A 26,825-nucleotide genomic window follows, 5' to 3' on the forward strand; every position below is an offset into this window, starting at 1 on the left:
AAAAAAGAAAGAAAGAGAGAGAGAGAGATCTACCACGCCTAACCTGGGAGTGTCACCTTTGGCACACCAAACAGAGCTCTCAGGCCACACCCATCTCAAACCTCTAAGGCTCCATCAAAAACAGACAGTCCACTTAATCTAGAGTCATAGTATAACAAGAAAAAGCACCACAGTGAAGAAACCAAATATCTCCAATATGCCAAAAAACAAACGCAAAAACCGAGGTAATAAAAACAAGGAAGTCACCATGAAGCCCTCAAATGAAAAAGACACCCCAATTCAAGATTATGAAGATGATGAGTTAGAAGAAATGCAAGAAGCAGATCTCAAAAAATTGATAAGAACATTAAGAAGTTCTCAAAAACAAATTCTTGAACTACAGAAATCCTTAATGGACAAGATAGAAAATCTCTCTCATGAAAATGAAATATTAAGGAGGAATCAAAATGAAACAAAACAACTAGTACAACAGGAAACTGTGATAGTGACGAGAAATAATGAAGTGAAGAATTCAATAGATCAAATGACAAACACAATAGAGAGCCTTACAAACAGAATGGGTGAAGCAGAAGAGAGAATATCGGACTTAGAAGACAGAGAACAGGAAAGGATACAGTCAGACCAAAGAAAAGAAGAGGAAATTAGAAATCTAAAACATATTGTCAGGAACCTGCAGGATACTATTAAAAAAACCAACATTCGGGTTCTAGGAGTTCCTGAAGGCATGGAGAGGGAGAAAGGATTAGAAGGCCTTTTTAGTGAGATATTAGCAGAAAATTTCCCAGGTTTGGAGAAGGACAGAGAAATCCTAGTACAGGAAGCTCACAGAACCCCTAATAAACACGACCAAAAGAGATCCTCACCACGACACATTGTAATTAAACTCTCCACAGTGAAAAATAAAGAAAAGATCCTAAAATGTGCAAGAGAGAAACATCAGATTACTCTCAGAGGATCTCCAATCAGACTCACAGCTGACTTCTCATCAGAAACTCTACAAGCCAGGAGGGAATGGCGAGATATAGCCCAGGTACTAAGAGAGAAAAGCTGCCAGCCCAGAATACTATATCCTGCAAAGCTATCATTTGTGAATGAAGGTGAAATAAAGACTTTTCATAGCAAACAGAAATTGAAAGAATTTGTCGACACTCGTCCAGCCCTGCAAAAGATGCTTAAAGATGTGTTGCACACAGAAACAAAGAAACACGGTCATCAATATGAAAGAAGGTAAAGGAAGGAAACCTCACAGCAAAAGATCACAGGGAATTCAAAGCATATATTAGAACTTATCTGTGGCAAATGGCAGGGCAAAGTTACCACTTATCATTAGTCACATTGAACGTTAATGGCCTGAACTGTCCAGTTAAAAGACACAGATTGGCAGAATGGGTTAAGGAACAAAACCTATCTATTTGCTGCTTACAAGAAACACATCTTTCCAACAAAGATCCATACAGACTGAAAGTGAAAGGCTGGAAAAAGATATACCATGCCAACAGAAATGAAAAAAGAGCGGGCGTAGCCATCTTAATATCGGACAACATAAACTTTACCACAAAAACTGTTAAGAGAGACAAAGAGGGACACTACATAATGATTAAGGGATCAATTCAACAGGAAGATATAACAATTATCAATGTATATGCACCTAACTACAGGGCACCGGTTTATCTAAAAGATTTGTTAAGGGAATTAAAGGGAGACTTAGACCCCAATGCAATAGTACTGGGGGACTTCAATACTCCACTCTCAGAAATAGACAGATCCACAGGACAGAAGATCAACAAGGATACATTAGATTTAAACGACACTATAGCCCAAATGGATCTAACAGATATCTATAGAACTTTGAATCCTACAGCTAAAGATTTTACATTCTTCTCAGCAGTACATGGAACCTTCTCTAGGATTGACCACATACTAGGCCATAAAGCAAGTCTCAGCAAATTCAAAAGAATTAGAATCATACCATGCAGCTTCTCAGACCATAAAGGAATGAAGTTGGAAATTAGCAACTCAGGAATCCCTAGAGCATACGCAAACACATGGAGATTGAACAACATGCTCCTGAATGAACAGTGGGTCATAGAAGAAATGAAAAGAGAAATCAAAAAGTTTCTGGAAGTAAATGAGGATAACAGCACAACATACCAAAACTTATGGGACGCAGCAAAAGCAGTGTTAAGAGGAAAGTTTATATCAATAGGTGCCTACATCAAGAAATTGGAAAGGCACCAAATAGATGAGCTATCAATTCACCTCAGCATCTAGAAAACCTACAGCAAACCAGACCCAAATCTAGTAGGAGAAGAGAAATAATTAAAATCAGAGAAGAAATCAACAGGATTGAATCCAAAAAAACATTACAAAAAATCAGCCAAACGAGGAGCTGGTTTTTTGAAAAAATAAACAAAATTGACACCCCATTGGCCCAACTAACTAAAAAAAGAAGAGAAAAGACCCAAATCAACAAAATCAGAGATGAAAAAGGAAACGTAACAACAGACACCACAGAAATAAAAAGAGTCATCAGAAATTACTACAAGGTCTTGTATGCCAGCAAACAGGGAAACCTATCAAAAATGGATAGATTCCTGGACACATGCAACCTACCTAAATTGAACCAGGAAGACATAGAAAACCTAAACAGACCCATAACTGAGACAGAAATTGAAACAGTAATAAAGGCCCTCCCAACAAAGAAAAGCCCAGGACCAGATGGATTCACTGCTGAATTCTACCAGACATTTAAAGAAGATCTGACTCCAATTCTTCTCAAACTATGCAGAACAATCGAAAAAGAGGGAGTCCTCCCAAATTCTTTATATGAAGCCAGCATCACCTTAATTCCTAAGCCGGAAGAAGATGCACCATTGAAAGAGAATTACAGACCAATATCCCTGATGAACATAGATGCAAAAATCCTCAATAAAATTCTCGCCAATAGAATGCAACAACACATCAGAAAGATCATCCACCCAGACCAAGTGGGATTTATCCCTGGTATGCAGGGATGGTTTAATGTGCGCAAGACAATCAATGTGATACACCACATTAACAGACTGCAGAAAAAAAACCATATGATTATCTCAATAGATGCCGAGAAATCATTTGATAAAATACAACACCCGTTCATGATGAAAACTCTAAGCAAACTGGGTTTGGAAGGAACATTCCTCACTACAATCAAAGCAATCTATGAAAAACCCACGGCCAACATCCTATTGAATGGGGAAAAGTTGGAAGCATTTCCACTGAGATCTGGTACCAGACAGGGATGCCCACTCTCACCACTGCTATTCAATATAGTTCTGGAGGTTCTAGCCAGAGCTATTAGGCAAGAACAAGAAATTAAAGGGATACAAATTGGGAAGGAAGAACTCAAACTATCCCTCTTTGCAGATGATATGATTCTTTATTTAGGGGACCCAAAGAACTCTACTAAGAGATTATAGGAACTCATAGAAGATTTTGGCAAAGTAGCAGGGTATAAAATCAATGCACAAAAATCAACAGCCTTTGTATACACAGACAATGCCATGGCTGAGGAAGAACTTCTAAGATCAATCCCATTCACAATAGCTACAAAAACAATCAAATACCTTGGAATAAACTTAACCAAGGACGTTAAAGATCTCTACGATGAAAATTACAAAACCTTAAAGAAAGAAATAGAAGAGGATACCAAAAAATGGAAAAATCTTCCATGCTCATGGATTGGAAGAATCAATATCATCAAAATGTCCATTCTCCCAAAAGCAATTTATAGATTCAATGCAATACCAATCAAAATACCAAAGACATTCTTCTCAGATCTAGAAAAAATGATGCTGAAATTAATATGCAAGCACAGGAGACCTTGAATAGCTAAAGCAATCTTGTACAACAAAAAGAAAGCTGGAGGCATCACAATACCAGATTTCAGGACATACTACAGGGCAGTTGTAATCAAAACAGCATGGTACTGGTACAGAAACAGATGGATAGACCAATGGAACAGAATTGAAACACCAGAAATCAATCCAAACATCTACAGCCAACTCATATTTGATCAAAGGTCCAAAACCAATCCCTGGAGTAAGGACAGTCTATTCAATAAATGGTGCTGGGAAAATTGGATTTCCACGTGCAGAATCATGAAGCAAGACCCCTACCTTTCACCTTACACAAAAATCCACGCAACTTGGATTAAATACTTAAATCTATGACCTGACACCATCAAATTATTAGAGAGCATTGGAAAAACCCTGCAAGATATAGGTACCGGCAATGACTTCTTGGAAAACACCCCAGAAGCACAGGCAGTCAAAGCCAAAATTAACAATTGGGATTGCATCAAATTGAGAAGTTTCTGTACTGCAAAAGAAACAGTCAGGAAAGTGAAGAGACAACCGACAGAATGGGAAAATACATTTGCAAACTATGCAATCGATAAAGGGTTGGTAACCAGAATCTAAAAAAATCAAGAAACTCCATAAGATCAAAACAAACAACCTATTAAGAGATGGGCCAAGGACCTCAATAGACATTTTTCAAAGGAGGAATTTCAAATGGCCAACAGACACATGAAAAAATGTTCAAGATCACTAGCAATCAGGGAAATGCAAATCAAAACCACAATGAGGTTCCACCTCACCCCAGTTAGAATGGCTCACATTCAGAAATCTACCAACAATAGATGCTGGAGAGGATGTGCGGAAACAGGGACACTAACCCACTGTTGGTGGGAATGCAAACTGGTCAAGCCATATGGAAGTCAGTCTGGATATTCCTCAGAAACCTGAATATAACCCTACCATTCAACCCGGCCATCCCACTCCTTGGAATTTACCCAAAGGAAATGAAATTGGCAAACAAACAAGCTGTCTGCACATTAATGTTTATTGCAGCTCAATTCACAATAGCTAAGACCTGGAACCAACCCAAATGCCCATCAACAGTAGACTGGATAAAGAAATTATGGGACATGTACTCTACAGAATACTATACAGCAGTCAAAAACAACGAAACCCCGTCATTTGCAACAAGATGGAGGAATTTGGAAAACATCATGCTGAGTGAATTAAGCCAGTCCCAAAGGGACAAATATCATATGTTCTCCCTGATCGGCGACAACTAACTGAGCACCAAAGGGGAAACTTGTTGAAGTGAAATGGACACTGTGAGTAACAGTGACTTGATCAGCTCTTGTCCTGACGGTTGATGTACAATGTAATACTTTATCCATTTTAGTATTTTTTTTGTTCTAGTACCATTGGTTGAACTCTGTAATTAACACACAATTATTCTTAGGTGTTTAAATTTTAACTGAAAAGTGATCCCTGTTAGGAATTTGGAAAACATTATGTTGAGTGAAATAAGCCAATCCCAAAGGGACAAATACCACTTGTTCTCCTTGATAGGTGACAACTAACTGAGCACCAAAAAGGAAACCTGTTAAAGTGAAATGAACACTATGAGAAGCGGTGACTTGATCAGCCCTCACCCTGACTGTTGATGAGCAGTTTAATATGTTATCCCTCTTAGTATTTTTTTTTGTTTGTTCTACTTAATACTTTTGGTTGAATACTGTAATCAATACACAATTCCTCTTAAGTGCTGAAACTTAATTGAAAAGTGATTGCTGTTAAATATAAGAGTGGGAATAAGAAAGGGAAGAGATGTGCAATTCGGGACATGCTCAAGCTGACTTACCTCAAACGGTAGAGTTAGAAACATACCAGGGGATTTGAATTCAATCCCATCGAGGTGGCATGTACCAATGCCATCTTACTAGTCCCAGTGATCAATTTCTGTTCACAATTGATCGTAATGATAGGACTAAGAACCAAAGGGATCACATAAACAAGACTAGTGTCTGCAAGTACTAGCTGAGAGAATCAAAAAGGGAGAGAATGATCCAACATGGGAAGTGAGATACACAGCAGACCCATAGAATGGAAAATGTCCTAACAGCACTCTGGCCTCATAATCAGCCCTTAAGGCATGCGGATCCGGCTGAAATGCCCATGAGAGTATTTCAGGCATGGAAAGCCAAGACACTCTGGGGAAAAAAAAAAAAAACCCTAAATGAAAGATCTCCGCGAGTGAGATCCCAGTGGAAAGAATGGGTCATCAAAGAAGGAGGTACCTTTCTCTGAAGGGAGGAGAGAACTTCCACTTTGACCATGGCCTTGTCTAAAAATGATCAGAGTCAGTGAACTCAGGGGGCTTCCATAGCCTTGGCAGCTCATGACAAGAGCCTAGGGTGATTACTGATGCCATAAACAAGAGTGTCAAATTGTTAAGTGAACCACAGGAGTCACTGTGCACTTACTCCTCATGTAGGATCTTTGTCCTTAGTGTGCTGTACATTGAGATTTAATGCTATAACTAGTACTCAAACAGTATTTTTCACTTTATGTTTCTGTGTGGGAGCAAACTGTTGAAATCTTTACTTAATGTATGCTAAACTGATCTTCTGTATATAAAGAGAATTGAAAATGAATCTTGATATGAATGGAAGGGGAGAGGGAGTGGATAAGGGGAGGGTTGTGGGTTGGAGGGACGTTATGGGGGGGAAGCCATTTTAATCAATATTCTGTACTTTGGAAATTTATATTCATTAAATAAAAGTTAAAAAAAAAGAGTTTGACATTGAATAGTTGATTTTTTAAATAGCCTTATGCTCTCATATATCTTCTCATAAATCTCCATTATGTAACACACCAAAGCATGAAGGACCAATACTTTCTAACTATACCATGATACCCTGTTTTGGCTGCTTTTTAAAATTTCCAAAGCTTCACCATAAATGTAATTTTTAGTGTTTTAATGATGACACCTAAGGTACATAAACATCCTCAAACAAACACAGAGTTATAAATGACTAATCCGGAGAAAACTTGAAACCCTCATGTTAATTCTTAAATGTAGTGTCTCTAACTTTTGACAGATTTGGTAGGCAGCCATGTTTTTGTGTCTGAAAATAGCTGGGGGCATGGTTAAGATTTTTTACATCAAGTGATTGCTATTATTGAGTGTTGCAGGTGATATGTTATTTTTAGTTTATTTGAAATGTCTAACTGAATGGGTGGGGGGAAGGGGAAGCAAATATGTGAAATTTGGAAGACCTTAGACGTTTTGGTAAGCAATTGTAATCTTCACTTACATTTTGTTTAAGAATATAAAAGGTTTATAATTAATGTAGCTAAATTAAACCATAACTCTTAGCGATTATAAAGCAGGTAATTATAGCCTGCAGAAAAAGTTACAATGTAAGAATTTTAAAAATAAGATCCTGACAATTTTGTTTAATTGTATTAATTTCTGTATTTATGTGGATTTATGAACAGTAAAATTTGAATGAAGTTAATATTGTCTAATATAAGTAAATGAGTCTGGATCTGTGATCCCCCCAAACTAAAAAGTACAGTACTTAGAGCCGTGTTCTTTATGGTTGTAGTGTTGATGTGTGTGCCTCTTTGAGCTACATGTGTGTGCACACACACATACACACACACACTAATATGCAGAGAATAAAGGAATCACACAGTTCCAAAGAAAACTGCAAAAAATAAAAATAGGCAAAATTTAGTCAAGTAAATTAAAGATCTGTACATGTAAAACTATAAAATATCAATAAAGGAAAGTAAATATCACACAGATAAATAGAAAGATACTCTGTGTTTTTAGATTGGAGGAATTATTATTGCTAAAATGTTCATAATATCCAAAGCTATGTATGGGTTCATTGCAATCCCTATAAAAAATTCATTGACATTTTTCACAGAAATAGAAAAAATCTTAAAAATCACTTGAAACCATGAAACACTGTAAATCCTAAAGCAGCTTGAGCAAAAATTAAAAAGCTAGAGGCATAATGATGCATGATTTCAAAATTTATTACATAGGGGCTAGTGTTGTGGCTTAGCAGGTAAGGATGACACTGGAATCCCATAAGAGCTCAAATTTGAGTCCCAGATGTTCTACATCTGATCCAGGCCCCTGCTAATGTACTTGGGAAAGCAGCAGAGGGTGCTTGGGCCCCTGCACCCATGTGAGAGGCCTGGAAGAAGCTCCTGGCTCCTGGCTTTGGCCTGGCCCAGCCCCAGCCATGTGGCTATTTGGAGAGCAAGCCAGCAAATGGAACACCTCTCTCTCTCTCTCTCTCTCTCTCTCTATCTATCTCTATCTCTATCTCTCTCTCTCTTTCAACTCTGCCTTTCAAATAAATAAAATAAATGTTAAAAATTTATTACATAGCTATAGTAAACGAAACAGCATGGCACTGGTATAAAAAGACACATAGACAAAATGGAACAGAATAACATGTCCAAAAATAAGTCCACACATCTTACAGCCAACTGATTTTCAACAAAGTTGCCAAGAACACACAATGGGAGAAAAGACAGTTTTTTCAATAAACAGTGCTGGGGCAACTGGATATCTCATGTGGAAGAATGAAGTTAACCTCCACCTCACACACCATATACAAAAGTCAACTCAAAATGGATCAAAAATCTAAATGTCAGACTTGGTACTGTAGAACTAGTAGAAGAAAACATAAGGGAAAATCTTCACTGGCATGAACACCGACTTTTTGAATATGAGCCCAAAATTACAAGCAACAGAAGCAAAAGATAGACAAATGGGATTACATTAAACTAAAAAGCTTCTGCACAGCTAATAAAACAAATCAGAAGAGCAAACAGACAACCTATGGATGGAAGAAAATATTTTCAAAGCATAAATTTCAAAAGGAGTTAATATCCAAAATCTATAAGGAACTCAAACAACTCCATAAAATGAAAACACATATCCCAATTTAAAAATGAGTTAAGGATTTGAATAGAAATTTCTAAAAAGAAGATACAGAAATAGTCAACAGGCATATTAAGATATGCTCAAAATTACTAATCACCAGAGAAATACAAATTAAAACTACAATGAGATATCACCTCATCCTTGTTACAATGGCTATTAACAAAAAGGTGAAAGATTAAAAAAAATTGTAGTTAATTATGAAACTGACCATTCACCTACTGAATGACTCAATTGTTGCATTCCTGGGTATTCATTTGAGTGAAAATGAAAATACATATCCACAAAAACACTTTTACATGAATAGTTTTGGAAGCTTCCTATTTTTTTTAAAAAAGATTTATTTATTTGAAAGGTGGAGTTGAGAGAGAGAAAGAGAGAGAAAGAAGACTTCCATTCGCTAGTTCACTCCCCAGATGGCCTCAGCAGCTGACTCTGGGCAAAGCTGAACCAGAAACCAGGAGTTTCCTCCGGGTCTCCCATGTGGGTGCAGGGGCCCAAGGACATAGGCTATCTTACACTGACAGCTTTCTTAATAATAATGCCAAACTGGAACAATCCATGTGTTTATTCATTAAAAAATCAATTTATTCCAGAACAGGCAAAAATGGTTTATAGTGGTTAAAAAAAAATCAACCGGCGGTTTCCTCTGGGAGAAGTGTGCAGGATATGTTTGGGAAGAAGTATGAAGATGCTTCCTGTAGTGATAGTAATATTTTATACCTTGATAGGAGTTTGCATTACACAGGTATATGCAGTTTTCAAACCTTAGTAAATATATTTAATATTTTAAACATCATTGTACATAAATTATAACTTAAAACAAAAAAGTTTTAAACAAATATCGAACTTTACTTAATGAGGCATATGTTGAAGTATTGTAGTGGGACATGCACTGATATCTGCAATGTGTTTTAAAATACATTCAAATAATATTAACTGATAGATGGATAGATGAATAAAGAGATGGGTGATAAAGCAAGTATAATATTATCTTAATGGTAGAATCTTGATAGTAGGTCTATGGGCTTCCCCTCATAAATGCTTCCAACTTTTCTGTATACTTAAAAATGTTTTAATCAAATACTGGAAAAATATTGTGCACCTAGTCATTGTTTTAAGCAATACATATACTAGAGATGACTGAGGGATAGTTTCCCAGAGGAACTTAGCCAAGGGAAGTGAATTAGAATTTATATACTTCCTACTACAAACCAAAGGCCAAGTCAGGGGCAACAATTTTATTGTTATTTTCACAATGGATATATTGGGTAGTATTATTGTAACTGGAAACTCATCACTATAGGTTAAGTGACCTGTCCAAGGCCATAGATCCACAAAGGGCAGTCACAATTTCACACTGAAGCTTTTCTGATGGCACAGTCTACTTCTTGCAGTATGACAGGTTAAGTTTCACAGCTACTTCCACATTGCTTCTGCACCCCACATCTCCTTACCTGTCTTACTTTTCCTTTGTTATTTATCACCATTTGCTATGTTATATTCTTTCTTATTTATATTTTGTTAGCTATCTACTCCCACTAGAATGAGAATCCCACAAGGATCAGGAATTTTTGTCTGTTTTGCTCACAGTCGCATCTCCAGTGTTAACCCTCTGCCTGCAGTGCTGGCATCCCATATGAGCCAAAGTTCAAGTCCTGGCTGCTCCACCTTTGATCCAGATCACTGCTAATGTGCCTGGGAAAGCAGCAGAAGATGGCCCCCTCCACCCACATTGGAGACCCAGATGAAGCTGCTGGCTCCCGGCTTTTGCCTGGCCCAGCCTTTGCAGCCATTTGGGGAGTGAATCAGTGGATGGAGGAACTATCTCTGTCTTTCCCTCGCTCTCACTGCAATTCTACTTTTTAAATAAGTAAATAAATCTTTGAGAAAAGAAAAGAACAGGGCTGGGCTGTTCACAGATGTCTGTTAAATACTTGTTGAATAAATTGAAATAATGTGCAGTAGGAGCAGCTTGGGATCAGTGGAAATTGGAAGAGTAATTTATATGCAAAATAGCATAAGAAAAAACTTGGATGTAAGATTGAAAAAAATTGGGCCCAAAAAACCTGAAGAAGATTGGTATAGTTAGGGCAGAATGTGTGTTGGAAAACATGAACTGTACAAGGGTAAGGCTTCAAAGAATCAGAAGGGATGAGACAATGCAGAACCTTCTAAGTCATGAGGAAGACTCTGTTCTTCCTCTAAAACACATTGAGAAATCAACAAACAACAAATTCTGGCGAGGATGTGGGGAAAAAGGTAACCTAATCCACTGTTGGTGTGAATGCAATCTGGAAAAGCCACTATGGAAGACAGTTTGGAGATTCCTCAGAAATCTGAATCTAGTCCTACCATACAACCCCGCCATCCCACTCCTTGGAATTTACCCAAGGGAAATGAAATCAGCAAATACAAGAGTCATATGCACCTCCATGTTTATTGCAGCTCAATTCATAATAGTTAAGACATGGAATCAACCTAAATGCCCATCGACGGAAGACTGGATAAGGAAACTAGGGATGTGTACTCTATGGAATACTACACAGCGGTTAAAAAAACGAAATCCAGTCATTTGCAACTAAATGGATGAATCTGGAAAACATTCTACTTAGTGAAATAAGCCAGTCCCAAAGGGACAAATAACATGTGTTCTCCCTGATCTGTGCTAACTAACAGAACATCTAAAAGGTAACCTGTAGAAGTGAAACTCACACTACGAGAAGCAATTACTTAAACAGCCCTTGTCTTGACTGTTGAGGAACAGTTTATTAAGTCATTTTTAATCTTTTTTTCTATTTAACACCATTGGTTGAACTCTTTACTTAACATAGAATTAATCATAGGTGTATAAAGTCAATTGAAAATATTCCAGTTAAAAATAAGAGTGGGAATCAGAGAGGGAGGAGCTGTACAGATCAGCACACATTCCTAAGGGTGAAGCTAAAAACTTGCCATGGTACTCCAAGTCCCATTAAGCTGGGTGGCACTAACCCCATCTTATGTGATAAAGTGATCATATTAAGTGTAGAATTGATCATATAGATAGGACCAAAAGTGAAAGGGATCACATAAATAAGACTAAGTGTCTGTTAATAACATTAGATAGAATTAAAAAGGAGAGAATGTTCCAACAGGGCAAGCAGGCCACACAGCAGACTCATTGAATGACAAATGCCCTAAACAGCACTCTGACCTCAGAATAAGCCCCTGAGGCGTTCGGATCTGACTGAAAAATCCCATGAGCGCATTTCAGGCATGGAAAGTCAAGACATAGTGGCAAAAACTATGCTCTACATGAAAGATCTCTGTGAGTGAGATCCCAGTGGAAAGAAGGGGCCATCAAAGAAGGTTGTACTTTTCTCTGAAGGGAGGAGAGAACTTCCACTTTGCATATGGCCTTGTCCAAATACTGATGGAGTTTGTGGACTCAAAAGACTTCCATGGCCTTGTCAGCTCATGACAAGAGCCTCAGGTGATCACTGATATCATAAATGTTAATTGTTAAGTCAACAACAGGAGTCACTGTGCACTTACTCCCCATGTAGGACCTCTGTCCTTAATGTGTTGTAGTATAATTAACAGTAAGACTGGTCTTCAAACAGTACTTTATACTTTGTGTGTCTGTGTGGCTGCAAACAGTTGAAATCTCTACTTAGTATACAGTTGGTCTTCTGTATATAAAGTCAATTAAAAAGGAATCTTAATGAAAAATGGAATGAGAGAGGGAGTAGGAGGTGGGATGGGAATGGGGGTGGGAGGGCGGGAATAGGGAGAAGAAACACTCTATCCCTAAAAGCTGTACATACGAAATTTGTATTCGTTAAATAAAAACCTTGAAAAAAAGACATTGAGGAAATTCAGAAGGATCTTAACGGGGGAGCAATAAATTAAGCCTTGTGTTTTGGAGTGACTGCTCTTGCAATAGCATGAAAAATGAATAGTAGAAGGTTCACAGTGGAAGTAAGGAGACGAGGTAAAAGATTTTAGCACTGGTATAGAAGAAAACTAATAGTGGTCTCACTGAAAAAATTGTGGAATTGTGAATAGAAAGCAGTAAGTGGATGGTTGGAGAAAAAGTTAGGAGGCAGAGTTGATAAGAGTGGTTGGGTGGTATCAAGGAGAGGGAAAAGTTAGATGACTTGTCTTTCATTTGGGCCACTTGGTGGATGGAGGTGATAACCACTTAATCAATGAAACTGGAAAAACAAGTGGAGGAAAACGCTTAAAATGGGAGAAGATGGATGAGTTTTGCTTGAATATAACATGTTTTATGGTCCTACAAGCTATCTAAGTGGTGCTATCCAGCCAAAAATTGGATACACTGGCCAGGAGCTTCACATAAATCTGGCCTACAGACATAAATGTTTTTGTCATCATGCCTTTGGCTATTGAAGATGCTTGGTCACTGAAGAGAACTTAATAACCATTTTCCATTTTGACAGTGTTTTCATTTTAAACACACTACTTCCAAATTCTGCTATCCCAAAATGTAGTGTTCATTGGCTGTTGGTCTACTTATTATTCCACAAGAATTATAGTAAGAATGTAAAATGGTGTACAATAAAAATCCATATAATAGCAAGATTATATTGTGGTAGATTATAGGGATCTTAAGGATCTTCACTGCAGTAAAATGTTAATATTTGGTAAATTCATTACACTAGGGAATAGTTATTTGGTACTCACCTGATCAAATAGAGCTCTTTATTCCACGGGTAGATATTTAACACTGGCCCAACCCCGATCATGTGGTTCTGACATTCTCCAACATTTTCAATATATTCATGCTTCAATGGTACTTTGCTGAGGAGTTCAAATTCCTCAGGTGCCTTTTGAAGTACCTGTTCTGCTGCATAGAATCCATCTACCAGCAGTGTCCTGCCACCCGTTCCTTCATGCTTAAGACAGTGAAACACTTGAATACTAGAGTGCAAAGAAAAGAAAATTCTGTTCAGTGGAGAATAGAGAACATATCAAAATTACAGAAAATTATATATGAAATCATTTCTGAATCTGTGTCACTTTCTTTTCATAAAAAACAATTACAGCAATTGTGGCAAACAGTATGGAGATTCCTTGGAAATATGAAAATAGATCTACCATATGACACAGACATCCTACTCCTGGGAATTTACCCAAATAAAATGAAATCAGCATATGAAAGTTATCTGTACCCCCTGTTTATTGCAGCTCAATTTACAACAGCTAAGATATGGAATCAACCCAGATGTCTATCAACTGATGACTGGATAAAGAAAATGTGGTATATAAACACTATGGAATACTACTTGGCCATAAAAAGAATGCAATCCTGTCTTATATAACAAAATGAATGCAACTAGAAACCATTATACTTAGCGAAATAAGCCAGTCCCAAAAAGACAAAATTGTGTTTTCCCTGATCTGTGGTAACTAATAGAATATTAAAAAAGTGAGGTATATGAATGAAATTGACATTTTGAGATTTGATTATTGTTTATAGCCCTTGTCTCTGCTGTTGAGGAATGGTGTTTTTTTTTCTTCTTACTGTTTATTGAATACTTAGTGGAGGGTTGAGCTTATGATTACAAAATAAACTGAAAGTATGTCATTGTAAAACAAAAAAGGAAAGAAAGACATATGAGGTTTTCCCCCTCATATCCAATTGTACAGTTTGGAATAGCAATGTCACTGGAGATTTCTTCTAAATATACTTGATATGTATTGAAGCCTATATGTGCTGGGCCTGGGAATACATGAATAAGGTGTTTTTAATCATTTAATGTTTAGTTGTTTGTTTGAGAGAACAGAGATAGAGAAAGAGACAGAGGCAGAGAGAGAGGCAGAGAAAGAGAAAGATTCTATCAGCTAGTTCCCTTTTCAAATGCTCACAGCAGCTGGAGGTCAAAGCCAGGAGCCAGGAGCCAGGAGCCAGGAGCCAGGAACTTGATCAGGGTCTCAATAAAATATGATAGGTACTATAATAAAATTGTATTCAAGAGACAGACAATAAACAAAAGAATGATCTGCTCTGGTGGAGTGTTGTGTAAAGAAATGTTTTGGAGGAGGGTTTGGTGGCTTGGCTTAATCTTAAAGAATGAGCAAGAATTGGACTAGAATGAGATTGAGGTGCTGAGAAGAGAGCATTCCAGGCAAAGAAACAGTATGACCAAATATGCTGATGTAAAATCACAAGGTTTATTCAAGGAAGAAAGTCAGAAGTTCCTCTTGGCATAGCACTGAGAACAAAAGAATGATTTTAAACTGTGAAACTCTATGCTCATATTAACATTTTAAAGAGCTGACTATGGCAGTAGTGTGGACAATGGACTAGTGGAAAGCAAGATGACAAAAAGCTTTGAAAACAACTTGGATAATTTAAATAGTTGATAAATTATTGAGGGCTTGAGCTTAGAGAGGCATTTGATAGAGAAGAGTGCATACCTGAGAGACACTACAGTGGTAGAACTGGCAGGAGTTGATAACTATTTGATGTGGAGGATGAAGGACAGTCAAGAATCTAAAGTGACTCCAGTTTTCTCACCTGCACAGCTTTAAAGATGATAGTGCTATTTATTAAGACAGAGAGGCCGGCGCTGCGGCTCACTTGGCTAATCCTCTGCCTGCGGAGCCGGCAATATGTCAAATGCTCTAAATACATCATGTATTTTAATCCCTTAGCAACACTAATGGATAGGTTTTATTATTAATCTCATTTTACAGATGAAGAAGCTGAGGCACAGGGCGGTAAAATAACTTGTCCAAGATCATAAAGCCAGTACATGGGATGCAAATGCAAGTGTAGCTTATGCCATAACCTGAACTTTGAGGTCTTTTTTATTAACAATTATTTTAATTTAAGTCATACAAGTTTCATATATTTCATATATACAGATTTAGGAACTTAGTGGCTCTTCTCCCCCTACCCTCCCTCCCACCCATATTCCAACCCTTCCTCCCCATGCATCTCAGATTCCCACTCTTATTTTTTACAATGCTCTATTTTCAATATACTTAATTTTTGTATAGTTAACCCCACTCTGAGTGAAAAAATTCAACAAATAGTATGAAGAGAAATAAAACAAAACAAAACACTGTTCCTCAATGGAAGAGACAAGGGCTATAAGCAATCATTGATTCTCAAAATGTCTATTTCACTCCAAAACATTACATTTCAGCTTCTATAAGTTATGTTGGATCAGGGAAAACATGATATCTGTCATTTTTGGACTGGTTTATTTGACTAAGTACAATGGTTTCCAGCTGCAACAATCTTGTTACAAAAGACAGGATTTCATTTTTGTTTTTACAGCTGAGTAGTACTCCATAGTGTATGTGGGGAGCAATCCGGACTGGACTAAGTTACTGGAATTAAGACTTATTCTATGCATCTGCTCTCCCACAACATGGCGCTGGGAGAGAAGTAAACAGCTTCCGCACAGCTGCCTCCAGTTCAACCAATAAGCTGTAGGACTTGCTCCTGATTGGAGGAGAGCAGCGTACTCGGCGTGTGGGCAGCCGAGTTAGGATTGGCGGAGGAGGACTATAAAGGAGGAGAGAGACGGCATGCACCAGGAACATCTAAGGGGAACATCTAAGGGGAACACCTGTGCAGCTCCCCGAGAAAGCCGGCCGGCGGTGTGCCGCTCCCCTGCGGAAGTGGGGAATGTGGCCAGGGGGAACTGCCCTTCCACGGAGGTGGAAGGGACAGTAGCCAACCCGGGAAGAACCAGCAGCAAACCCGGGGAGGGCTGAGCAGACGAGAGAACAGCGCAGGGTCCTGTGTCGTTCCTCCACGAAGAGGGGGAGCGACATAATGGTGCCGTGACTCGGATAGGAAACCTGACTCGAATAGGAAACTTAGGACGGATAGGAAACTTAGGAGGAAAGAAACGGGAAGAACTGGGAAAATACCGGAGAGAGAGACTAGCAAACAGCCTAGGGAAAAGCCGGACGAAAAGGGTGCCGGAAGAAGCTATTGAAAGCCTAGGCATAGACTCAGATACGGACTACGGGGGGAAGCTGGGAGAAATCTCTAAGGTCGAAAGCGAAAGTGAAAGCTAGAACAAACAGACTCGGATGCGGACTGTGGGGAGAGGCCAGGAGAAATGAGGGAGGAATATCGTTGGAGGAAAGTTTGGGGAAACATACCGGGTAGAGAAAAATGTTAGGGAAATTGAAGCCGCAGGGGCCAGGCCAAGGCGGAAACGAAAGCCACTTTGGGATTCTCAAGTTAGCCCGGGAATGGGGGGCAAAAAGTTGAAACCAGAAGCTGAAACGTAAGCCAGATTGGGATCCGTCTGATTAGCCCGGGGAGCAAAGGACGGGAAGCCAAATCGTGGGGCGGAGACGTAAGCTGGGTTGAATTCGCCAGGCTAGCCCGGGGAACTTGGATTGAATGCTAGTGGCGGACACGTAAGCTACGCTGTGTGACTCGCGGAAGCCGCCACGTGCAGAGAGAGCACGGGGCGTGAATAGATGGGGAACGCGGGGCTGGCGCGAGGCCGTGGTTCAGACGCGAAAGGGTTAAGTGCGAGACCGCGGAGTGTGCGCGCAAAGCCGAGCCGCGCGGATGGGAGAGACGTGGGCTGAAGCGGCTCAGCCGGAAGGCCGCCGAGAAATAGCCTCGGGGCGGAGCCTGCCGGCAGGGCGAGGCGCCGGGAGGCTGCGGGGATAAGAGAAACAGAAGTTTTAGAAGTAAAATGAGAGAAATAGGAATGCTGGCAGAAGTAAAATAGGAGAAATGGGAATGCCCGGAGATAGAGAAATAGAGAAAGAGAAAGGCCTCCCCACAACCCAGCAATGTGAGAGCTTGGATTCGGTCTGCCTGATTGAGTGAGGCGATGAGCACCTGCGGCGGCTGGCAGCTTATGCGCCGCAGGTCACCGAAGACAGGCACGAATTAACATCAGTAAGGCCTCCCCACAATACAACAATGAGAAAGCTTGGATTCAGTCTGCCTGATTAAGGCGGTAAGCGCCAGCAAGCAGCTCGACCAGAGTATGAGCTGCAGGTCACCGAAGATAGGCACGAACCAACACTAATAAGTCTCCCCCACAATACGGCAATGAGAAAGCTTGGATTCGGTCTGCCTGATTAAGGCGGTAAGCGCCAGCAGGTGGCTCGACCAGAGTATGAGCCGCAGGTCACCGAACACAGGCACGCATCAGCGCCTAAAAACCTCCTCACAACATGGCGAAGAGAGGACCCGGATTCGGTTTGCCTGATTGATAGGACTTGTAAGAACCTGTGGCAACTCTAGCAAGTAGAGCAGAGTGTGTGCCGCGGGACACCGAAGACAGGCGCATATCAACGCCAAAAATAAAAAGAAAGGGGGATCTGTGGGGAGCAATCCGGACTGGACTGAGTTACTGGAATTAAGACTTATTCTATGCATCTGCTCTCCCACAACATGGCGCTGGGAGAGAAGTAAACAGCTTCCGCACAGCTGCCTCCAGTTCAACCAATAAGCTGTAGGACTTGCTCCTGATTGGAGGAGAGCAGCGTACTCGGCGTGTGGGCAGCCGAGTTAGGATTGGCGGAGGAGGACTATAAAGGAGGAGAGAGACGGCATGCACCAGGAACATCTAAGGGGAACATCTAAGGGGAACACCTGTGCAGCTCCCCGAGAAAGCCGGCCGGCGGTGTGCTGCTCCCCTGCGGAAGTGGGGAATGTGGCCAGGGGGAACTGCCCTTCCACGGAGGTGGAAGGGACAGTAGCCAACCCGGGAAGAACCAGCAGCAAACCCGGGGAGGGCCGAGCAGACGAAAGAACAGCGCAGGGTCCTGTGTCGTTCCTCCACGAAGAGGGGGAGTGACAGTGTATATATACCATCATTTCTTTATTCAGCCAACAGTTAATGGACATCTGGGTTCATTCCATATCTTAGCTATTATGAATTGTGCTGCAATGAACATGGAGGTACAGAAAACTCTTTCATATACTGATTTCTTTTGGTTTGGGTAAATTCCTAGGAGTGGGATGGCTGATAGGTCTATATTTAGATTTCTGAGGTATCTCCATATTGTCTTCCACAGTCATAACCTGAACTTTGAACCACTACAACTATACTGCTAATCTACTTTGTCCTTGCCATTTAATCAAAAGAGTTAAATTAAAAGCACAGTTTCTTATCTCTGGTGATGGTCATAAGGGAAGAGTTAGTCAATATTTGAACCTCAGCCTCTATCCAGCTGCTTCTCATCCATTTTCCTCTTTCTTCCTTTCTTCATCCTCTAGAATGAGGATGCAGAGTTATAGGTATCTCCATACATTTATAACACTGAGCAGGATCTCTGAAAGCAGGAAAATTAAGTATGATATATATCATATTTGGCTCAGTAGCTTCTGAGTCTATGTTAAAAAGGCTATTTCTCAGTCATTTATCCTCTCAATCTTCTTGTAAATCAGATTTAAAATTCTCTCAATACCATACCCAAAGCAGTCACATTTGTAAGGGTTGACCTCTTTGCAATAATTTAATAACTAGATGCAGGAAAAGTATGCAAATTCCAAAACTAACAGTTAACCTGTACTTTTTTTTTGGTAAGTTAAATTTACTTTGAGAAAAACAATTTTAACAAAACTAAAACTACATTTATGAAGTAAGGAGGGTTTTTAATCACTTAATATTTTTATTCCCATGAGTATGAAGAAGACTGAGCTAGGGTATTTCAAAAAGATCACATCTCTAGCGGAAGAGAAAAAAAAACAGTCATACAAATCTGGAGCAGCAAATGTGATTTTGGTTCAAAGAGACTGGAAAATGACTAAGAAGTCATTCAAGATCATCACATGTAAAGATGCTACTCAGTAAAGTCTATTCCACCTACCCACAGGGCTCTTGAAAATAGGTAGTGTCAGTGTGCCTATCCAGAGCTAGCTTCGTGTATGCAGTGTCACCTCTGGAGAAGTCTGAAGTGAAATGCCACATCCTCCCATAGATAGTTTCTCTGTCAAATGAAATAAAGGAAGATCTGTTAGCTATTGGAAATTATCATTCTTGTCTCCCAAAAACTCTTTCCAGTACTTTCTTAATTATTTAAACATAATAACACATTTTTTGTTTCATATTTCCATCCACAAGGTAAAAATGAGAGTTGAACACCACATCAGGTTTGACAAATCTGTTACTGGTTAATATTCTAAGAAGTTGATGGGAAAACTTGAAGTATAACGTATTCTGAAAGCTTGGAGTATTAACCTACGCTTCGATGTGTCCACTTTTAATAGCCTTTACATTCAGGATTCCTCCAAGTGCTCATCTTCCTTTCATAAAAAAAGATAATATAGTTGCTTCTAGCAGTGATTTTTTTTAAAAAATGTATTATTGTTTTATTTTTACAGCTCTTGTCTTTTTTTTCTTTTTTAACTTTTATTTAATGAATATAAATTTCCAAAGTACAGCTTATGGATTACAATGGCTTCCCCCCCATAACTTCCCTCCCACCTGCAACCCTCCCCTTTCCCGCTCCCTCTCCCCTTCCGTTCACATCAAGATTCATTTTCGTTTCTCTTTATATACAGAAGATCAGTTTAGCATATATTAAGTAAAGATTTCAACAGTTTGCTCCCACACAGAAACATAAAGTGAAAAATAGCGTTTGAGTACTAGTTATCAGCTCTGTCTTTTATTAACATTATTTCTTCAATAAAGATGTAAACTTTCTAATATCTTGGATACTCCAATTTTCAAGGGTGATTGAAAAATTTCCATATTCTTCATGTTACACAGAAGTAACTAATGTAGACACTCACTCATCTTTTGGCAATAGAGAAATAAGGAAAGAAAAAGGGATAGTTTTACTGAGACTTGCTATTATCATTTTTGTATCTATCCTTGAGGTATACTTCATATTTTTTTCAACTTCCCATTTTATTTTTCATTTCCTGAGGTAAAAATAACAATAAAGAGGAAATTTTCAACAATGTAAAATTCATAAAAGACTTAGAATAGTCTCCTAACTTTAATTCTTTTTTAAAAATAATTTTTATTTACATAAAGTAAAAAATTCATGTATTTCATATATACAGAATTAGGAGCATAGTGACAGTTCCCACCCATGCTCCCACCCTCCCTCATCCCTCTTTATTTATTCTTTCTTTTAATTTTTACAATGATATACTTTCAATTTATTTTATAATCATGTGCTTAATCCTCCACTAAGTAAGAAATTAAACAAATGGAAGAAAAAAAATCACTGTTACTCAACAGTAGAGACAAGGGCTCTTGTAATTATTGTCCTGGTGGGTTCAGATCTGAATAAAGGTCACTTTAATATTTTAACTTTTAGAGTTCATCTTCTGGGAATGCCAAGTCTAAATGGGCAATGATCTTTCTTTTGAACTAAAATTGCCAAAACCTTCTAAATTTCTTGCTTACCAGTACAGTTTCTTTCACTCGAAAGTTCTCACTTTGTTTCAAACAGAAAGACTTAAATGTTGTTGACACAGAGCAAATGACACAGCATACTGTCTGCTACACAATGAACTATATCTGGGACTTTTTAAGTAAAATGAAAGTGCTAATTATAGTAATGTAGATTTCTATCACATTTAACAACACAGATCAATCTATATAACACCTAGAACTGCAGAGTGGTAATAAAAACAGCACTGTTTTTAGACCAAGGAAACAAACTATTTGAATTCCAGTTCTATTTCTTACTAGCAGAGCAACCCTGAGAAAACTACTTACTATATCCGAGTGTCAGGTGCCTCATCCAGAGGACAGGGGATAAAACACACATTTATCTGGACTACTATAATGACCCAAATTAAATATAGATCCGAATTTGTTGGTTAAGTGCTGTACAATGTGGTAAGGCAGTATTATTAACAACTTACTCCTCATGTAGGATCTCTGTTCCTTAGTGTGCTGTACATTGAGATTTAATGCTATAACTAGTACTCAAACAGTATTTTTCACTTTATGTTTCTGTGTGGGAGCAAACTGTTGAAATCTTTACTTAATATATGCTAAACTGATCTTCTGTATATAAAGAGAATTGAAAATGAATCTTGATGTGAATGGAAGGGGAGAGGTAGTGGGAAAGGGGAGGGTTGCGGGTGAGAGGGACGTTATGGGGGGAAGCCATTGTAATCCATAAGCTGTACTTTGGAAATTTATATTCATTAAATAAAAGTTTAAAAAAAGAGGTAATCTAACCATTAGAAAAAAAAATAAAAATCATTCACAAGTTGATGGACAAAAAAAAAAAAAAAAAAAAACTCGCCTCTGAATCAAACCTTAGCAATCATAGAAAGTCAAGAATGGATGATCTTTATACACCGACTTATTTAATCCTCTTCTGAGCAGATGGGAATGTATACAGGTCAGTGGAGGAGGGGGAATTGAGAGTGTTTATGTGTGTGTGTGTGTGTGTGTGTAAAGGACTTGCCTATTATCACACATCTTGATGGTACAACTTGGACTATTACCTAGTTACTCACACTCAGTGTTCTTTCTCATGTACAATGATACTTCTCACTTCGAGGATCACTGGTCTAGAAAAATACATCAGTGACTTTATTATATTTAACATATAAGTATCTTTAGAGATTATAAACCTAGTCCTCAAATAAAGCACTAAAAGTGGGAGTCTCCTTATTCAGATTACAAAATATTCTGGTTTGTAAACAAGGGACACCATACCTATTATATTTCTTCATTGGTACTTACGCTATAGAAAATAATTACTGTGGATTTCAGAAAACTAACTAATTACCTGATCAAGCTGATCCTTTCTGCCAACCTTGCTGTGTGCTCCTGAGTGGGAGGGACATTTTCTACAAATGCAATTCCATAGAGCAGAAAGTTTTGCAAAAACTTCTTCAGTCCCTCATTACTTTCTAAGAAGCTCTGGAAATCTACAGATGGAACTTGAGCTTGCTGGTAGATCTCGGCATTCCATAATATTCTAGGCTGGATAACCTTCTGTTTCTGCCCTTCGTAGCTGTTTTTCGCCAGCCAATCCAAATCATATCTAGTCACATGACCATCTGGCCCTTTTAAGGGGAAAATAAAATGCATTAGATAGTTATTATAAATAATATGAACAATTTATTGGTTAAAAATGCTATCCTTGGGGCTAGCACTGTGGCATAGCAGGTTAAGCTGCTATCTGCAGTGCCAGCATCCCATATGGGCACGAGTTCCAGTCCCAGCTGCTCACTCCGATCAAGCTCCTTGCTAATGGCCTAAGAGAGCAGCAGAGGATGGCCCCACGTGGGAGACCCGGAAGAAGCTCCTGGCTCCTGGATTCAGATCAGCCCAGCTCCAGTTGTTGTGACCATTTGGGGAGTGAACCATCAGATGGAAAACTCTCTCTCTCTCTCTCTCTCTCTCTCTCTCTCTGTGTGTGTGTGTGTGCGCATATCTCTGTTTCTTCCTCTCTGTAACTCTGCTTTTCAATTAAATCAATAAATCTTTTTTTTCCCATGTGTATAACCTTCTTTATTTTTTTTAACTTTATTTAAGGTATACAAGTTCCATGTATTTCATATACACAGATTTAGGAACATAGTGATACACTTCCCGCTCTACTCTCCCTCCCACTCACATTCCAACCCTTCCTCCTCCCTCTCCTATTCCCACTGTTAATTTTTACAAAGATCTATTTTCAGTGTACTTTATACTCATAGGTTAACCCTACACTAAGTAAAGAGTTCAACAAATAGTATGCTAAAAAAAAGACACTGTTCCTCAACAGTAAAGACAGGAGCTATAAACAATCATTCTTTTATAAATGCTGAGTTCTTTATTGTTTATGAAAACAGGGGCTGGTGCCATGGCGTAGCAGGTAAAGCTGCCTCCTGCAGTGCTGGCATCCCATATGGGCACTGGTCCAAGTTCCGGCTGCTCTACTTCTGATCCAGCTCTCTGCTATGGCCTGGGAAGGCAGTAGAAGATGGCCCAAGTCCTTGGGCCCCTGCACCCTTCTGGGAAGACCCGGGGGAAGCTCCTGGCTCCTGGCTTTGGATCGGCGAAGCTCCGGCCATTGTGGCCAACTGGGGAGTGAACCAGCAGATGGAAGACCTCTCTTTCTCTTTTCTCTCTCTTTCTCTCTCTCTCTTTTTCTCTCTCTCTTTCTCTCTCTCTCCTCATCTCCTTCTCTCTCTTGTAACTCTTTCATATAAATAAATAACGAAAGAAAGAAAACAAAATAAGTGCCTAGAGTGTTTCTGACATTGAAATATTTGTGGGTTGAGTGGGATTCACAAACAAATGAAGTAATAAACAAATCCCCTCAGAAGGTGAATAGATTTATGGAATTATAGCTATACAGTAAAGGACTTTCTGGAATATTCATCAAGTCATCAAAGAATGATAATCCCAGTAGGTTTTTAGCATACTCAATATTCTCTCTGCTTGCCCCCATCTCTATCTCCCAACTACAAAAGAATTCAGAGTGTTTCAGCCAGAAGAAACTAATCTTTATTTCACAGATGGAGAAAAAGTCAGTCAGTGAATCACTCATGATCACACAATTAATAAATACAAGTTGAGGATCCCTTATCTGAAGTGTTTGCAACCAGAAGTGTTTCATATTTTAGAGTTTTCTGGATTTGGGGATATTTGAATAGGCCTTACCAAAATCTGCCCAGATTTCAGATTTTCAGATTAGGGATCCTCAACCTGTGCAACAGTTGGGACAGAAACTCTGCCTTCTTGCTTATGGAAGTTCAGTACTCTTGTACGCTGTCTTCCTCTTCTAAATGATTTAGACAGGGCATTTCTGTCAAGTGATATAACATTAACAAAATGTAATAAAGTGATTGTGCCCACTATGCAGAAAAAAGTTGAAAACCAACCCCAAAATGCTCTAGAAAACCTTTAGGATAAGCAGAGGAAGAAGCAGGAGGAGTAAAAGGCTATGAATTTCCTTTTTAATTCTCTTTCTCCTTTGATAACAAAAGTAGCACACTTACTGTAAACAACTGGGGAAAGCATTAAAAAAGTATGAGAAATTTAAAAAAATCACCTCTACTTGTCATTCTAACAGCCAGATGAAACCACACTTGACAGCTCAGCATCATTTCTTCCAGTTATTTTTCTATGTATTATTTTACTTTATATAAATATTTAACATAAAACATTAAATATATTGTACCCTGCCATTGTCAATACTTTAAAAATCACTTTAGTATTTTTATCTTTATTTAATCAAAATCTTTAAGATTTAACAATCTATAATATTGTGCTATATTATATACATACACCTGCATACTATTTTTTCTTGAAAGCAGGGATAGTAATACCACATAATTTTGATTCATGACAAGGATCATAAAATGAGGAATAAAGGTATATTATAATATAGAGGGTATAATTCAGTAAAGAGGCCGGTGCCACGGCTCACTTGGCTAATCCTCCACCTGCGGCGCCGGCACCCCAGGTTCTAGTCCCGGTTGGGGAACCGGTTCTAGTCCCGGTTGCTCCTCTTCCAGTCCAGCTCTCTGCTGTGGCCTGGGAAGGCAGTGGAGGATGGCCCAAGTCTTTGGGCCCTGCACCCGCATGGGAGATTAGGACGAGGCACCTGGTCCTGGCTTCGTATCGGCGCAGCATGTTGGCCGCAATGCGCCGGCTGTAGTGGCCATTTGGGGGGTGAACCAATGGAAGGAAGACCTTTCTGTCTCTCTCTCTCACTGTCTAACGCTGCCTGTCAAAAAAAATTCAGTATAAAAAAGGGAGAGAACGATCCAACATGGGAAGTGAGGTACACAGCAGACCCATAGAATGGCAGATGTCCTAAACAGCACTCTGGCCTCAGAATCAGCCCTTAAGGCATGTGGATCCAGCTGAAAATCCCATGAGAGTATTTCAGGCATGGAAAGCCAAGACACTCTGGGGAAAAAAAGACCTAAATGAAAGATCTCCGCGAGTGAGATCCCAGTGGAAAGAACGGGTCATCAAAGAAGGAGGTACCTTTCTCTGAAGGGAGGAGAGAACTTCCACTTTGACCATGGCCTTGTCTAAATATGATCAGAGTCAGTGAACTCAGGGGGCTTCCATAGCCTTGGCAGCTCATGACAAGAGCCTAGGGTGATTACTGATGCCATAAACAAGAGTGTCAAATTGTTAAGTGAACCACAGGAGTCACTGTGCACTTACTCCTCATGTAGGATCTTTGTCCTTAGTGTGCTGTACATTGAGATTTAATGCTATAACTAGTACTCAAACAGTATTTTTCACTTTATGTTTCTGTGTGGGAGCAAACTGTTGAAATCTTTACTTAATGTATGCTAAACTGATCTGTATACAAAGAGAATCGAAAATTAATCTTGATGTGAATGGAAGGGGAGAGGGAGTGGGAGATGGGAGGGTTGCGGGTGGGAGGGACGTTATTGGGGGGAAGGCATTGTAATCTATAAGCTGTACTTTGGAAATTTATATTCATTAAATAAAAGTTAAAAAAAGAGTAACATAATGTTAAAAATAAATAAATAAATGAATGAATAAAACCCCAAATGCCAAAAAAAATTCAGTAAAGATAACATTTACAAATATCTTATCTGCATACCAAATAATATGACATCCACACATTTTTACACTATTTCTTTATATTAACTTCCACATTTGAGAGAAGAAAAGAAATTTGTCTTTTTGTGTCTGGCTTATTTCGCTTAGAATAATAATCTTTAGTTCCATCCAATTTGGTGCAAATGTCAGGATTTCATTCTCTTTTATGGATGAGTGATATATCATGATATATATACCATATCTTCTTTAGCCAGATATCTTAAAAAATTAAATCTTCATAAAAATTAATTCTTAAAGTTTGTAAAATGTATAAACTACCAAAATTTACCTAACAAATACTGTGGTGTAGAGGTTTAATTTTGGAAGACATTCCTATTATGTCATAGTTGTTATCTTTAGCCACTTTTCTCATAATTTTCTTAGAATGGAACATTTAGCAAGATAATTAAAAGTATATATCTTTAGAATTATGAAGTTATAAAGATACAGACTTTTAAGAATCTTGATATAGATACATATAACCAAATTACTCTCTAGGAAGAGTCTACGAACCATCCT

General features: G+C 38.8%; 1 protein-coding gene across 9 annotated transcripts in view; it reads right to left on the reverse strand.

The window, feature by feature from the left end:
• TMLHE (trimethyllysine hydroxylase, epsilon) overlaps positions 1 to 26,825 on the reverse strand; it is a 99,344-nt gene that overhangs the window by 18,764 nt on the left and 53,755 nt on the right. For 8 of the 9 annotated variants that reach the window (XM_008249465.5, XM_008249467.5, XM_070066880.2 and 5 more), the window contains 3 exons: positions 22,513 to 22,792; positions 19,618 to 19,737; positions 13,492 to 13,728 (listed from right to left, as the gene is read on the reverse strand). In XM_008249465.5, coding sequence (XP_008247687.1) covers positions 13,492 to 13,728; positions 19,618 to 19,737; positions 22,513 to 22,792 — 637 coding nt within the window. Of the gene's footprint in view, positions 1 to 7,414; positions 7,547 to 13,491; positions 13,729 to 19,617; positions 19,738 to 22,512; positions 22,793 to 26,825 lie in introns of those variants that run through there. The other variant, XM_089324589.1, reaches the window with a different exon arrangement.

This window comes from Oryctolagus cuniculus, chromosome X, assembly GCF_051225735.1.
Source record: "Oryctolagus cuniculus isolate XC-2025 breed Fujian yellow rabbit chromosome X, ASM5122573v1, whole genome shotgun sequence".
Classification (NCBI taxonomy): Eukaryota; Metazoa; Chordata; class Mammalia; order Lagomorpha; family Leporidae; genus Oryctolagus; species Oryctolagus cuniculus.